Source organism: Microtus ochrogaster, linkage group LG8 (genome assembly GCF_000317375.1).
Source record: "Microtus ochrogaster isolate Prairie Vole_2 linkage group LG8, MicOch1.0, whole genome shotgun sequence".
Lineage (NCBI taxonomy): Eukaryota > Metazoa > Chordata > Mammalia > Rodentia > Cricetidae > Microtus > Microtus ochrogaster.
Window position 1 is genome coordinate 24,380,778 of NC_022033.1, and position 17,174 is coordinate 24,397,951.

The window sequence follows — 17,174 nt, forward strand, 5'->3', positions numbered from 1 at the left end:
AAAAAAAACAGATTACAAAGTGTTATCTGTTTATTGTGAAGGCTCTGATTTGGGGGTTCTATAAGACATATGTTTGAAATATTCCAACTCTTGCTGTTGACAACTCAGTTGGAAGGAGAGAAGTGACAGAGACCCAAACAAGCACCAACGCTTACCCGCATCTGTGATACTGCGTTTCTCAAGGATATTATAAGGAAGATCACAGGTAAAACAGTAACAATAAAAACGGCCCTTTCTACAGAACCACAACTTTTGTTTCCAGAAAATAGAACTAAGGTACATCTATCTTTTTTATTTTTCATCTTTGTTATTAAAAAGCCTAATTGAAGAATGTTTCCATTTTACCTTTCCTCAAATCAGGGCCTGGAGTTATCTACCTTTCCCAACCTATCTTAAGATTTCAGCCAGCTGTTCCTTCAAGTGCACCCTTGAATAAGAAGGGATGCTTTAATGAGCAAAGTACCCCAAGCTCTTGAGCACGTATGATCGATTCTAAAACCAAACCCGAACATTCCATCTGCCGGCACTCAAGGATGAGGTGATACACAATGAATGGTCGTCTTTACCCCCACAGACCACAGGATGTTCTAGAGCTTCAAGGTGGTCAGCACCTTAACTCCCTGACTTTTGTCAGTGCCTGACCCATGTGACCCTCTTCAAGAGCTAGGGAGCTTACTCATGCTAGCTTGGCTCTGAGGCCCAGCCTCCTGCTGAGACTGGCCAGGGTCCTGTCAGCTCAGTTTACCTACCCATTTTTGGGCTGGGCACGTAGGACGCCCTCCTAGAATATACTCCAGAAAAGCTACAGTTGCTTCTTGCCGCTTACAGGTAAAAAGGGTAAATCCTAATCTGGGGGAAGAAATGCAAGGAGCCGAGATGTTGAAGAGCCACATGGTTGAACGCTGGCTGTGGATATCTTGATTTGGTGTATCCTGGCCTGGTTCCTTCCATCACTACAGCACAGGGTTGAACACTGCCAATGCCTGTCAGCTGAGGCATCAAAGGATCCAGAGAATTCTACAGATTGGGCAGGCCTGGACACAGGCTTCCAGAGCTTGGGCGTCCTTTTCCTTTTTGAAGTTTAATACCACACTTGGCTGGACCCATGTTCCTGTTTTCTTGTCAGTCCCAAGGGGACAAGCAGCATCCTTCCTTCTTCCCACTTCTCCAGTCCTTAGGGCTATTCCCGGTTACATAAAGACGCATCACAAAGCCTCAGCGAAGGAGCCTCTGCTTTCACTAGGCTCTAAGAGAAAGGAATTCTTTAGGGTCACTATGGGGAGAAAATGAGATTAGCCTACAGGTCTGTTCTGTTTATTCCTCTACTTACTGGACACAGCAGCCCAGGGAGACAGCCAACAGGGCTGCACAGACAGAAGCAACTGGAAAGGGATTGCCCTTGGAAGGAGATGGCAGGTTTTCTAGTGGGCCTGCTTTGGTGAAATCATCCTTGCGGTTCATGGGGTTCCAGTCACCCTTCTAGGCATAAAGTCTGAGTGGGGCTTATCTTAGTGCTGTCAGGAGCAAGAGTAACTTAGGAAAAGGGGGTGTGCTTGAGAAGAATGGGCACTTCTAGGAATCAGTTAGTCCTATGAAGGATCAAACTCTTAAGAGTTTGTACATCAGCATAAAAAGGAAAGTGGAAGACCGGCAACATGAATTCTGTATTGACATTTGGTTCTTAATAATAACATCCAAAATGCGTTCTGTTCTTATAGCGCTGTGACCGGGACCGCATTGGGTGGAGGGTTTATGTTGCCGGAGTCTCCCTTAGAAGTGGGGAGGAGCTGGTGATGATAGAGACACACTGATTTCTCCTTGAGACCTATTTGCAGCTGGGTGGGGTGCTGCAGCAGGTACCTTGGCTTTGACAAGGGCTGGGGATGCAACCCCAGCGGGCCTGCAAACACATTGGCAGAATCCTCTGCCCTGAGCCCACAAGAACACAGACACTGATGGGGCTAGTGGTGGCAGCTCCAGGAAAGTGAAAGGGAGGCTGAGAGGTTACATTCTTGAGGCCTTCACAGGTACATGTCATCGTAGCCCGGTGGGGGGAGATGGTCTGGATTAGGTCTGCAACGGAAAGAGGGTCTAGTGAGTTGGAGGGATGAGGGCGGAGTGCACAGGAACCATGCCCAGTATAGAGGAGGCCTACAGAGTGACATGGAGTTTAAGATCATAAACTCTAGGGCCAGATGGCCTGGGTCTAAGTCTTACTTTGGCTCAAATGCCCAGTCTCTAGACCTTGCCCTTCTCATCTGTAAAAGGACTATGGGCACAGGCACCTCTTCCTCTGAGTCCTCCCTGGTGGGTCACCAAGTGTGCTGGCTAGTTTTATGTCAACTTGATACAAGTTATAGTCATCTGAGAGGAGAGAACCTTGATTGAGAGAAAAAAAAATGCCTCCACAAGCCTGTATAGCATTTTCTTAATTAGTGACTGATGCGAGAGAGACCAGCCCATTGTGAGTGGGACCATCCCTGGGCTGCTGGTCCTGGGTTCTGTAAGAAAGCAAGCTGAGCAAGCCAAGGGGAATAAGCTAGTAACCAGCACTCCATGGCCTTGGCAACAGCTCCTGCCTCCAGGTTCCTGCTCTCTTTGAGTTCCTGTCTTGACTCCCATCGATGGTGAACACTGATGTGGAGCTGTAAGCAGAATAAACCCTTTACACCCCATGTTGCTTTCATTCATTGTGTGTTATCACAGCAATGATAACTTTAAGACAAGGGAAGGAGGCGAGGAGAGGACTCCTGGAAGGCTCCAGGGAGGCAGGAGTGGTAACTGAGCCTGGAGTCAGATACCTGGGCTGCAATGCTGAACGAAGCCAAGCTGAGCTGCCATCAAATCCCATGTTTCAGTATACCTGAATGAATACCTACCCAGATGGGCTGGTCCCAATGGGTCCAAAGGGGTCAAAGCGAGCTCCTGGGGGCACAGCACCAGGGGGAAGCCGGTTCGGGAGGCCCGAGGATGGGTCAATAAGTGCTCTTGGGAAGCCAGATCTCAGGGGATCCACAATCATGCCACCTCTCTGACACCTGAGACAGAAAGAAAGCTGGGTAAGCAGCTGCAACAGGGACTTACTGCCCTTGAAGACGCAAGACAGGTAGAGTGAAGTAAAAATTGACCGGGGCTACTGTAGTGGTCCAGGCAGACACAAGATCAAACAAGTGAGCAAGAACACAAGAGTGTGTGCCGCTGATGCAAGAAGTTCTGTAGGATTTCCTGAGCCCACAGGGTTGAGATCTCTGCCATGTCTTACACCAAGTGGGGGCAACTGGTCAAGAACTGGAGCTAGAATTGGCCAGGATCAATTGCAGAGTATTACTCTTAAACCTAGGAGTAATGACATCGTGACTGCTCATGTTGTGGTTTTGCTATTTCCTTAAGGGTGTCAGTACAGTTGCTAACAACCGTGGACCTGACTTCATACACTCCAACTGGGATGGGCTAATGCTCTGCCCATGCTGAGCACTGTTTGAACAGCCCTGCAGAGCCGAGTGAGTCCTACTATCAAAATGAGATGCTCAAAGTGGGGTCACTCTTCAGCAGGAGTTAAAGGTTACCTGACTCGCTCAGAGAGCAGAGTGCACAGCTGCACTGCAGAATGAATCTGCTGGATGTAGGCTGAGAACCAGAGGACACAGCAGGGCTTAGAGACTCCCTCTGTGGAGAGAGGTAACCACCAAATATGCCCGAGCTGTCACTCTACAGACTGTGCCCACTGTGGGTCTTCATTCCTCATCTGGTGAATTCTCATGACTCTTATCCAGGGAAGGGCTGAGATCCTTCTATGTAGAGGGGATGGAGATGGTCCTCCCATGGTCCTCTATGTATGGCAGAGCACAGAAAGTAGCATGATTCCTCAGCCACTCGGCAGCTACCTCCTTCACTCCAAAGGGAGGCTGACGAAAACTCTAAAATTAGATGAGCCGGGCTCTAAGTCACTAAGCAAGTTACATTGCTGCCGCCTCCCCAGAAATACTCACCCAAAGGGGTCTAGGTCTTCTCCCCCGACAGCAAATGGGCTCAGGGGATCACGCCTGAAACAAACAAGAACAATTACCACAATTCCCAGAGCAGCCAAACACCTAGGCTCCCAGGCTTAAAGCTGTGCCAGTGGGGGTACAGTGAACACCAGACAAGGCCGAACCTTTCATAAGACCACAACATAAGGAATACTTCAAAGTGGTCCTTAGCAGTGATTAACACCGATCATATTAAACTGGAAATCATGTGAAAAAGAGCTGAACAAAAGTTAAGACTGGGTGGGTGGATGGGAGGGCCTGAGAGGATGGTTCAGTAGATAAAGCACTGGCTGCTTTTTCAGAGGACCTGGGATTAATTCCCAGAACTACATGATGGCTCACAACCATCTGTCACTACAGTTTCAGGAGATGTGATGCCCTTGTCTGACCTTCATGGGCACAAGGCATATACATGGCACACAAACATGCAGCCCAAATACTCATAGTACATAAAATAAATAAAAGAATAAAAAGTTAAAACCAAGGCAGCAGAGATGGCTCAGCAGCTAGAACACACTGCTCTTACAGGAAACTCTGCTTGGCTCCCAGCACCCTCCTCAATAACCACATACAACCTATAACCTATAACCCAGTTCCTGGGGATTTGGCACCCTCTTCTGGTTCTATGGTCATCTGCATGCATGAACTATACATAAATTTACATAGGCACATATACATAAAATTAATTAATCTTTAAAAAGTTAAAATAATGAAGAGCTGAGTATGAATCAAGATAAAATAACAACCCCAGATACATTCTATTTTATTCACACTCTGTCAAAGTTCTTGTATTTTTACCTAAGATTCAAGAACTTCCACCATATATGAAATATTACTTTAAAACCAAAACCTGACAGCTAAAATAAAGAAGCTTCTCAGGTGGGGCGAGATAGAGACATGAGAGCCTGAGCGTGGTGTAGCTTCATGAGCTTCCAGACCTGCTCATCATGGCCCTTGGATACTTGTAGTCCCACTGTCTTCTGTGACCTTTGCACCACAGCCTGCTGGACGGCCATTAGCCATAAACCTCTGCAACCTCTAATATTTCCTCCTTTCCCCCCAAAGGATCAAGTCCTTCCTTCTCTGAGAAAGCTCTGGAGCAAAAATGAGAACGAATAAAGAGCATAATTAAAGGTTCCTAAGTAACCAGCATCTCCGTTTGCCTTTCTGGACCAGTGTGAGAAGGAAAGAAACAGAATAAAGGAGAGGAGCTGAAAGGCCCGCCCAACAACCTGTGTGCTCAGACTCTCACGGCTATTATTATTAGTTTATCTTTGCCACTGTCTGAATGTTCTAACTCCTCTACCCCAGTGGTCTCAATCTACGGGTTGTGACCCCTTTGAGAGGGGTGGGGGTGTTGAATGCTCCTTTCACAGGGGCTGCCTGAGACTACTGGAAAAACAGATATTTGCATTATAATTCATAGCAGTAGCAAAATTACAGTATTGAAGTAACAACAAAGATAATTTTAAGGTTGGGGTCACCAAACACAGGAACTGTATTAAAGGGTTGTGGCCTTAGGAAGGTTGAGAACCACTACTCTACCCTATACTCAGACCCTGACATTCTGTTCTCTCATTGATTTATTCTATCTGTGAGGCTTTCTCCAAGGTCTTTTGCTTGACTTACTGATTGATAATTCTTCCTCCATATTAAAATATGGATTTAGTTTTCTGGTCTCCACAATTTCTGATGAGAAACACTCGCTCACATTCTTATTTCTGCACAAGCAACGCATTTTCTTTCGTTGCTTTCAGATGTTTTTCTCTGTATTTAAATATTAGCAGTTTATATGTCCAAGCACTGAATTCATCGGGTTCCCATTGTTTAGAATTTGTCAAATCAAGTAACCTCCAGTCACCATTTTACCCAGTATACCTCTGCTGCAATCTCTCCTCTCCTAAGACTCCTGCACTCATCTTCTTAGGTCTTCTATAATTGCTCCACAGGTTCGGAAAATTTCATTTTTAAAACTTTGGGGCTGGAGAGATGGCTTGGTGATTAAGAGCACTTGCTTCTCCTGCAGAGGACTTGGGTTCAGTACCCAGTACCCAAGTGACAGCCCACAACTATCTGCTGTGAGACCCCAGTTCCAGGGGATCTTGTGACCTCTTTTAGCTTTTGTAGGCTGCACCATGTAGTGTACACCCACACATGCAGCCAAAATGCTCACACATGTAAAAGAAAACATCTTTTCCTCTATTTTTTTTAGGTGGGTAATTTCCTTTGATTATAAGTTAACAAACTCTTTAATCGATTTAATTCTACTACTAATCTATCCAATGAGGCAAACCTTGTTAGTAAACTTTGTTCAATTTTTCACTTCTAAAATTTCCATTTAGTCCTTCTTGGTATCTTCTGTTTTATTTGCTAAGACTTCCTATCATTGCATTCAAGATGGCTTCCCTCACTCCCCATAGCATTTTTACAAGGGCTCTTTTAAAGTCTTAGTCAGATAATCCCAGTATCTGTACTACCTCTTGGTACGGACATCTGTTGACTATCTTTCTGGGAACTAAGGGTTTTTGGTTCTTTAAGGTACAGTAACTTTGGACTTTACCTCAGACAGTTTGAATATTTTGTTCTAAGTCTTGAGGGAAAATTGTCTTATTTGTATTTTAAAGGGCAACCAATGCAGTTGGTTTAAATTCTGGCTCCAGTATCGGTGCTGAGCTGGACATGGTGGTACACTCCTATAATCCCAACATTCAGGAAGCAGAGGCAGAAAAATCTTGAGCTGTCTGAGACCAGCCTCGATTGTACAGGGAGACACCACCTTAAAACAAACCCAACAAACCAGGTCCATTTGTTCCTAGAGCTTTTCCAATACCACTAAGCTCCATACTACACGTGTGGTCTCCAGCAGCCTGTCTACCTGGATGGTAGGCTCTCCTGTTCTGCTCTTGAAATGTTGGAAATACTCTTTAAAGTTGAATATATCTGTGGAGTCTGCAGCTGAAGCCAGAAACCCATCAACTGCTTATGGGGGCCTTTGAGTTCTCGTCTCTCTATGGTCTTTTTGGCACATTCCATTTCCATGTGGGGAAAGCCCCTACTTTTATCCTTTGCTGGAAAACTGGGTTTTAGTTACAGTGCTCTGCTATATATTTTCCCATACTGTGTCAATGTCCATCTCAAGTGCCACTAAGACAAAGGGAGCAAAAACCACACTTTGGTGGTGGTGGCATTTTGAGACAGTCACTATGTAGCACCAGCTGGAGTTGAATTTGAATTCTGTCTCAGTTTCCCAAGTGCTGGGATTACAGGCCACACCTGGCTCAGCCTTACACTTTTAGAGACATTGAATCTTCCCACTGTAAAGAAGGTTCTTCTTTCTCAGTTGTAGGTGTCTAGAGACTGAAGTCTGGTGTACAAATAGGTAGAGAAAAGGCTGGAAGCACAGGGCTAACCTGGAGCACTCTGTCCAGGCCAGTGTCCTCCCAGACTTCCTTGATTTCAGACTGTACAACCTCAGGCAAATGGTGTTGAATTAATCCACTGCCTGGAAATTTGGCGGCACTTCTATTCTCCAGTCTGTTCCCTAATCTGAGTATCACATGTAATTTGGAGAGTTCAGGAGTCAAGCCCTATCCACCTGGCATCCCCATACAAGACTGACTCTCCAGCTATGCTCTTGGGTGGACGCACCCAGTATCCCCCACAAGCTCCAGACATGCCACTCCACACTTAGGAAAATAAACCCAGGAGTGAGAAGTGAAACATGGGTCTGTGTCATGTGTGAAGGGCTCCTAGCTCTGTGTAAAGCTCTTCAGTGATGGGCGTCACTGCTTCAGGTCTAAAAAGCACTCACTTTGAAAACTGCCCAGCACTTGTTCTTAGATCTTGCAAACATATTCACTGAAACCATAGCTGGAGCACTGGGGTGGGAGTGAAACACACCTGGACCCCAACTTTTCCTCTGCCTCTTTACTAGTGGCTGGGGACCTTAGGGAGGGCAGCTGCCAGTCCCTTCCATGAAATAAGGAGGCTGCAGCATAAGCAGTCCCTAGACTTTCCAAGTACTTCTTGTTCTCCATTCTCTCAGAGTTCTCCAAACTGACTCGCTAACTATTAATTATAAGATTTTAATTGATTAGCTATTGTCAACTAACCAAAAGCATACAACTATACTGTAGGACATGTGGTCTCAGACTCCAGTCCCCTGTCTTTGTCCCCTCCACCAGAATAGTCTCTAGGACTATTGCTGCTAAACTACTCTGCAAAGATCTTGAAGATGATTCATTCACGTTAGCAGCCTTTTGGCCATCTTCTGAAGCTGTCAGTGTGAAGGTACACAATGAGAGGCAGTGAAATGGAGAAGACACTGGGGCTGCCTTCCCTCCAGGATGGCACTTCTGTCCCTATGCATTCTCCCCAAAAGTCTCACTCAGCCCCACCCAAAGAGTAACTGATTCACCTGGGCAGCAGCAGCACCAGAATGCATGGATCTAGTAATGCTTGTTATCTACCTCCACACAGCAAGACTTCCAACAATTCTGCTGAAGACACTTGGAGGCCAGGGAGGGGTCAAACAGCAGGATGGGATGGACAGTGGGATCCTACCATAGGCTCCTGGGCTGGCCACTGGGGGCTCCGTACTCACCAAAGAGGCTGGCGGCTAGAATGAGGGTGGTGTGAAGGAATCCGGAGTGGGTCCACCTCTCTGGCAATGGCAGGTGGGAACTCCCGGTGGGGACTGCTTGCGCGAGCCTTCTCCCACTGCTCATGGATAGGTGTGATGATTCCAGATCTGATCCGAGACCGAAGCTCCTCACTGTTCTTGTAGGTCCTACAGGAAGGAGACGAGGAGTCAGGTTCCTGCAGCTGGCTGCAATTCTTGTGTACAGTATTCTGGTGGCGGGGGCGGCAGCCCTGAGAACTTTTGGCCTTGCGCTTGGTCTGTTTTCTACGGTGGGAACGGGCCGTCCGGCGGACCTGGGTGAGGGGGGCAACAGCCTGGCGCTGTCTCCGAGATTTGGGCCTAAGCTTCTTAGGCATCTGAGTTGCCCCTCCTCATTTACCACTCCATTAGAAAGAGGTGAAGGTAGGGGCACAGGGCTTGGACTGGCTGCTCCTTATCCCCATGCCACCCCTCCCTCAGCTTCATTGTGTGTTCATCACGTGTCATGGCAAGGGTCATGCAAGGCAAAGGCTCTGTGGGAGGATGAACCAGGTTCCTGGTCCTGGGCTCAGTTCAGGCAGATCCTGGGAAGGCTGCCCCTAACAGGTGTCCGTCCCCCCCTTGCCTGTGAGAAATAAGCAACTTGAACTATGGTTGAGGGTGTGGTGGTCAGATGAGGCAGCAGCAAGTGGGCAGGACTCTGGTGTTTCTTAAAACTGGCATTTTAAAACGAGCCACACCCTGGTTCAAAAAGCAAACTGCACACCTGAGAGCCTGCAGTGTTCCTGGTCACATAGAACCACCTTAGAACCCACAATAGAAGTCTTTGAACTTGTGGAACTCAAGCATTTCCAGAGAGTGTAGGGACCCATACTGTAGTGGCTTAGAAGGTGTATGTCCTCCATAGTCTCAGGTGTTTGAATACTTGGTCCCAGTTGGAGCCCTGTTTGGGTAGATTGAGGAGGTGTGGTCCTGCAGGAGGAAGTGTGTCCCTTGGGTGGGTTTCAAAAGCCATGCATCATTCTCAGTTTATCCTGATTCCTGCTTGCTGCCATGCTCTCTCTCCATGATGGACACCTGTCCCTCTGGAATCAAAAGCCCAAATCAACCCTTCTACAGGTCATGGCGGTTTATCATAGCAACAGAAAAGGGACTGAAACCTAAGCCTCCTCCAGAGACTCCAGACAGAAACACAGTGAAGTCTAGTTACAAAACTTTACAGTAACTTTCAGAAACACAGGTGGGGAAAACAGTTAGTTCAGGAAGCTGGCACTAGTCTATATCAAAACTGGGTAAAGCACAAACTCAATAAATTCTTTACCAATTCAAAAAAAAAACCCTCCAGGCTCCAAAACCACAGAGAAACCTTGTCTTGAAAAACCAAAAAACAAAACAAAACAAAACAAAACAAAAAAACCAAAACTCAACAAAATATTAAAATTGGGCTCGAAATATATTAGAACCATACAATTTGACCAAACAGGATTTATTCTAGGTAAGCAAGGCTTAGTAGACACAAATCAGTGTGGCCCACCAGTCCAACAAATAAGAAAAAAAATCAGAAAATCAAACCAACTGATAAAGCAAAACCATTTCCCAAAACAATATGATAAATCCACTCAAGATAAAAACTCAGCACTAACAAAGAACGAAGAACACAGGAACCCATCCTCAGTTTAGTAAAAAGCATCTGCTATATTCCCTACAATCAACAGTGGAACTAGAATCCTTTATCCCCTAACTGAACGAATAAGGCAAAGAAGTGCTTTCTGGCAACCCTCATTTAACATAACACTGGAAGTTATGGACACTATAATAAGGGAAAAGAAGAAAATCATAAAGATTAAAAAGTGAACAATGAAACTACTTTCCTATGACAAATTGCCAAAGAAAGTCTGCCCCCAACAAAATGAAACACCTCAAAATGTCATTCAGTATTAGAGAAATGGAAATTAATGATCCCAATGAGAGATCACTGCACATCAATGCACACTGCATAAAGAATACAAAATCAAATGCTAGGACACATGAACAGAAGTGGGCTCACTCGTAACGGTAGTGGATGTAAACCGGTAGACACGGCAAAACTAAACCAAATATGAATTTATCATTGTACTCTGGGGCATTTTCCACAGAGAAATGAAAATCACAACTAACTGCACACAAGTCTGTATTTAAATGCTATGGCGTCCTTATCCATAACTGCACCAACTGGACAGAGTCTAGTCATTTAATTTGTCCTTTAGTCAGTGAGTTGTTAAACCAATTGCTGTATGCACAGCATAAAGTATATCCAGTAAACAAGAGTAACAAACAGTTACTGTGCACTATAGTTTAGATGGATCACAAGATTATGCTGAATGGAAAAGGCAAACTCAAGATTACATATGAATTCTATCTATATAAAACGTTTGAAATGATAAAATTCTAGAAATGGAGAACAAATTGCCAGGAAGGCTGAGGCATCCTGGCCTACTTAGCAAGATCCTGACATACCCACACAGACACATATGCATGCATATGCGTGCGTGCGTGCACATGCACACACACACACACACACACACACACACACACACACACCCCAAGATAACAAAGGGCCAAGCATTGTAGCTTTAATCCCAGCACTCAGAATGCAAAGGCAAGTGGATCTCTGTGAGTTTAAAGCCATCCTGGTTTACAAAGTGAGTCCCAGGCCAGTCAGGACTACAGAATGAGACCCTGTCTCATAAAAATCAAACCAAAATACTACAAAACAAAACAAAAAGTCAAATGGCATAGCAGCTGCCACAGGTCAGAAGATCCGAGAGCCCATTGCCTACTAAACTTTACACCGATTGTGTTCCTACTTAGTACACAGAACACAACAGACTCTTGGTTCTCCGCCTACGCAGATGTGATATGAGAAGGCATCTATCCTTTACGGGCTTCACTTGTAGAAAAGAGTCCTGATTTCAAGAACTACTAACTCCTAACGCAGAACTTCTTAAAGAATTTCCCAGAAGAGTATTCTTTGGAAGAACAAATGCCATTTCATTTTGGTAGTGGCAAAAGACAGCCTACTATGCTGTCTGACACAGAAAGGCCAAGGCAAAGAGGGATAAACCAGGGTTCCACTTCTTAGCTAGCCAGCAAGCTTACCAAGGGGCACAAACTCGTACCTAGAAGAGGCGGTGTTCATGCCTGTTAAAGGAGAATCAGATGGAAGGAGGCGGCTAGGAGCACCACAATGCAGGTGGAAGCAGCGGGAGAGAAGGGCGGGTGCTGAAGAGGTGATCACAGTCAGCTCTCAGAGCCTGTGCTTTCACGAGATGATTTCTTCCTTTGTGCAATACCAGGAACACGGCACATGAGCAAGACTTTGATCCCAGCACCACAAAAACAAGGGGGAATATACACATAGACATAGACACACACACACACACACACACACTACACATTTCAAGTCTTAATAAAACAAGAAAATAAAAAAAAAAAACGAAAGTCTAGGAACTATGCTAATTAAAATGAATTAAAAGACATAAAAATTAATGCAACAGGCACTTTTTAGGTGGTTAAAAAAACTAAAAGAACAGCTCTGAAGAACACTGTTGGGATAGGTGTAGAAGTCAGAATGCGGAGTGCATATTAAACATTATACTAATGCTACATTCCTAAGTGTGATAATTGTTTTAAAGTTAAGGAAGATGACATCCTTATGAGATTGCTAGTCTAAGGAGATGGCTTGAGTTGGGTCTTGAGGAAAGGACAGGTAAAGCACTTGCCACTCAAGTGTGAGGACCCAAATTCAAATTTCCAGAACCCATACACAGTAGCATACACCTGCAATCCTAGTGATCCTGTGGTGAAGCAGAGGCAGAAGAGCCCCTGAAGCTGTGGGCCAGCTAGCTTGGCGCACATAGCTGCAAAACAACAGAGACCCTGTCACAACTGACGGCTTAAACCTGAGACTGTCCTCTGGCTTGCACTGACTTGCAAACACATAGTATAGAACATGCACACCTGCATGCTCACATGAACATACACCATACACACACAAACACACATACACACACATGCACGCACACACACACACACCAGACTCTCTCTGTTGTTCCATGCTACAGTATTTAGGGATCAAACTACATAAAGCCTATAAATAATTCTCAGATGGTTCAAGAATAAAAAATGCCATAATGTCTTATTGAGCAAAAGCAGCAAAATGTTAAAAGCTGGTTAATCTGGGTAATGGTAAGTGGGTATCCACTGTGTGTTTTTGTAAACCGTCTCTCTTCTGTAGCTTACAGTTTTTAACATTAAAAGTTTAGGATGTCAGCAGAATGAGAAACCATAAGCTGGGAGAAAATATGTGGAGAACATTTACCAGATAAAGCACCATCACCCAAATTAAATAAAACTCAGTTTGTCAGTAAGAGAATGAACAACTAAGTCAAAACTGAGAAAAACTGATCTGAACAGACTCATCAAAGAAGAACTACATGGAAAAATAAGCCTAAGAAAGAAGATCCACATCCTATCTCTAAAGAGCTACACTTGAAACAAGCAGACACCACTATTGCACTGCCAAAGGCCGACAAGGGTGTGGGACGGCGGAAACTCTCTTTAGTCACTGTCAGCAGGATCGCAAGCAGCACAACCACACCAGAAGACAGTTCATGTGGGCTCCTTTTCCAGCCACAACATCCTGCAAGAGGTAAAACTACGGAGACAGTAACAGGATCACCATTTCCCAGGGACAGTGTGGGAGGGGGGACCAACAGGTAGAACACAGAGGACGTTTCCAGTGTCAAACAGTGCCCCATGACACTACAACACCGAGTATGTCCAAACTCCATAAGGCACAACACTGAAAGTGAACCCCAACATGGGGGTGAGGTGTCAGTGTAGGTACAGGGCTTATAACAGATACTCTGGTACCAGATGATGATAGGAACAGTGGGCAGGTGGGAACTAACTTTGGGCTCTAAAATTATTAAAAAAAAAAATAAGGTGGGAGTGGAGTGAAGACTTGATTAAGCATACTTTCTCTAAGGAAGCTCCTCCTTTTTAGAACGTATTTGTGCGTGTGCGTGTGTGTGTGCGCGCGTGCGTGTGCCATGGTACGTGTGTAGCAATCAGAGAACAACTTTCTCATAGCTCTCTCCTGCCACCTGTGGGATTCAGGGTCAGAACTCAGGCTGTCATGCCTGTGCACAAGAGCCTCTATCACAAAGTGTCTCTACCCATGGAGGCACTTGCTGGAGTTGGCCTAGACCCAAGTCTGTAGCAACTGTAGCATCTGTGGACTCTTGAATGCATCACCTTACTTCATGGGATATTTTCTATGTGAGTCTTGTCTTCATACAAACAAACAAACACACACACACACACAATAAGAGAACGGAGAACTGACTGTGCCTAGGACTTGGTTCTCTGGGCACTTCCATACCATTCCTTATTTCTTGCTCCTGACTCCCTCTGCCTTTTCTCACGGAAAAGACATCCTTTAGAAGTACCTGTGGAAATCACTCAGGTCTTCTGCATCAATATAATCATCTAAGTTCAGAGTCAAGTCTGCCACCTGCTGTGTGCCATGTTCCTAGAAAAGTGAAAACAGAAAATGAGAGATGGGGGTACAGTTCTCAGTTCATTGGTATACAGGGGAAAGTGGGCAAGGAATTGAGGTACCCAATGGATACATAATCATAACCTAGGGCAACACTGGAAAGCAGCCCCAGCTATGGGCAGATATCTTGCTCATGAGGGGAGCAACCAGGCTGCAGGAGTCACAGCATGGGGCACTCCACACTGACAGTACCAATCAATACCCAAACCTGGAAGGGGGCAATCAACAGTGGTTTCTAGAGATTGGGGTACTACTTTTGGAAGCTTAGCTTAGAACCTATTCAGTGAGCTATCTCAGTTCTGTTAAGCCACTTAAATTAATCTGAAGGAATTGTTTGCAACTAAGAACCCAGTTCATCAATAATATAGAATACTAAAAGAGGATGTTGTCTATCTATCTGTGTTATGTAAAGATCTCCAAAACATACTGAGTGGAAAAAGCCAAATACGAATAATACAGCCAGATACTTTCAAGAGCACATACAAACCACCACCATAAAATGGAACAGAAAGAAAGTCATCTGCCTCAGGGTGCTCACAGTTCAGGGGCAAAATACCAGCATTAAAAAAAAGAGTATATATAAGTACAGAAATACAAGATGTTATGTGTATCAACTGGAAAATAAACAGGCTTGAGACCTATCATTTAGACTTGTCTGGCAGATGGAGGTGGATAGTCAGGACTGAACTTTTTGAATAGATGAACATGAACACACACACACACACACACACACACACACACACACACACACACACACAGAGGGAAGGAGAGGGAGGGAGAAGGAGAGAGGGGCACTAAAGGAATGATGGAATGGTGGAGGGTATATATGTGTATGATGTGATGTGGGAGAGAGTCTGCAGAGCAAGAAACATGAAATGCAAAGGGCCCAAGGCAGAAAAACTTCTTACTTTAGAAACTAAAAGAGCTGCTGAGACTACACTAGCCTTCATCTCTTGTGCTGTCAGTGAGTGAGCATTGCTGTGGGCAGGACATCCCTTTTCTGTATAATACAGGCAATAAATACACATCTATATCTACTAAGGTTTCTCTTCTCAGGAGAATTACTAGATTAAATTTTGGGGACATTTCCGAACGCATTGCTGAAGTGAGTTTCTAGACAGGAATCTTGGCCCCTCACCATCAGCAGGCCCGGGCTCGGACTCACCAGCACATTGATGATCATGCCATTCTCCACAGGGACAGCTTTCAGGAGGAGTTTTTTGGCCCCGTCCTTAGACTCATACCGGAGGACATACAGTTCTTTATTGCTGTTCCATGTAGCTGGCAGGAGTTCTGACTTCTTATCACTGGGACCTGGCTGAGAAGACAGAAGGGTTGAGAAAAGAAAGATCTTGGCCTCAGAACACAGAACTATAAAGGACCACCTTACCCATAACCTAATCCCGTCCCTCACATCACAGATGTGTGCTCAAGGATGCACAGAAAGTCAGAGGTCTGGGAACCGGCACTCTCACTCAGCTACCTGGTGGCCTTGGCAACACAGCTCAGGAGGAACGTGTCAGCAATCTACAGCCTTGGGCTAGGATACAGATTAGTAGAGCGCTTGCCTAGCATGTATGAGGACCATGTGCTAATTCCCAGAATCACCAAAAATTAGAATTAAAATAACTACAGTCTTGGCTTAATAATCATTTATCATCACGACAAAAATAATACCAGTGTGAAATTCAAAGTAGTGCTTCCCACGGTTCAGACGTTGAGTTATCTATAATAGAGTCACAAAAAGCAAGGTCCTAACAGAGACTCACCAACCAACTGTAGTTGTTTGATAAAAAGCATAAACATATACTCCACACATAGCACACAAACTAGATTTAAAAGTTATAAAACAGACACCTATGTAGTCACCACCAGCACAGGAAATTCAGTGTCATCAGTCACTAAACATTATCACTAAAGCCTGTGTATCTCAGGGGTGTCCCTGTCCTCGAGTAACCAACACTCTGTACTTTTATTATTATTACTTTTTTTTCACTTTTCCTTCACGTTGCATCACTACATGTACAGTTATAAAAACATACTGTGTCAGGGGCTGGAGATGTTCAGCCTGGATGTTCTTCCAGAAGAATTGGTTTGATTCCCAGCACCCACATAGAAGCTTTCAAACACCTGTAACTCCAGACCCAAAGGATCTGGCATCTTCTTCTGTCTTAGTGGGTACCAGGCATGCACAAGGTGAAAAACACACATGCAGACGAGACACCCATATACACTAAATACACTAATTTGTGTGTTCAAAAGCTGTGGAATTCAATGCTTTCCCCCTTTATTTTCTGAGACCTGTATAGTCTCTCATTGAACCTGGAACTCAATGGTTCAGCAAGGCTGGTCAATAGATCCAGGGATGTGCCTCTTCCTCTGCTAAGCTCTGTGCCTGGCTTTTATATGGGTACTAAGAATGAGAACTCAGGAACTCATGCTTACAAGGTAGGCACTTCGCAGACTGGGTCATCTTCTTGACCCAACACTTGCACAGTTTGTTTAATGTTGTTTTAAGAAGGATATCCATGTAGATGTATTCTATAGTTGGTCTACATATACAATTATACAGTGTTCCATTAAATGAATATGCTGTGATCCACAAATTCACTGTCTGATGGACATTAGAAGTGCTTCTAGTTGACTTTGTTTTCCATTATAAACAATGATGCTATGAATACACTGTTGTACACATCTGGCATACATGTGGTTTGCCCAGGGGATGAACTTTTATAAGATAAATGCAAACTGTGTACTAATGTGCTCAATTTGCAAAAGTGAGCTTCTGGTGCTACACACAGTTTGCAGCATTGCTATTATCTACTTGCTTGTTTTTGCCAGTCTCGTGGATTGTAAAATGTATCTTTCTGTGTATTCGTTGTGATGGTCTCCTTGCTTTCCCTTTTTAATAATTCTAAGATTT

The 17,174-nt window shown here is 44.7% G+C and overlaps 1 protein-coding gene across 1 annotated transcript in view; it reads right to left on the bottom strand.

Annotated features, from left to right (window-relative positions):
* Positions 1 to 16: 16 nt before the first annotated feature.
* The window catches only part of Psmf1 (proteasome inhibitor subunit 1), a 20,704-nt gene continuing 3,546 nt past the window's right edge, over positions 17 to 17,174 (bottom strand). Inside the window, exons 2-7 of the mRNA XM_005363173.1 lie at positions 15,417 to 15,569; positions 14,142 to 14,224; positions 8,632 to 8,817; positions 3,990 to 4,043; positions 2,880 to 3,038; positions 17 to 2,073 (exon numbers count right to left, since the gene is read on the bottom strand). Of these exons, the coding sequence (XP_005363230.1) occupies positions 2,022 to 2,073; positions 2,880 to 3,038; positions 3,990 to 4,043; positions 8,632 to 8,817; positions 14,142 to 14,224; positions 15,417 to 15,569 (687 nt within the window). The 3' untranslated portion in view covers positions 17 to 2,021. The remainder of the gene's footprint in view (positions 2,074 to 2,879; positions 3,039 to 3,989; positions 4,044 to 8,631; positions 8,818 to 14,141; positions 14,225 to 15,416; positions 15,570 to 17,174) is intronic.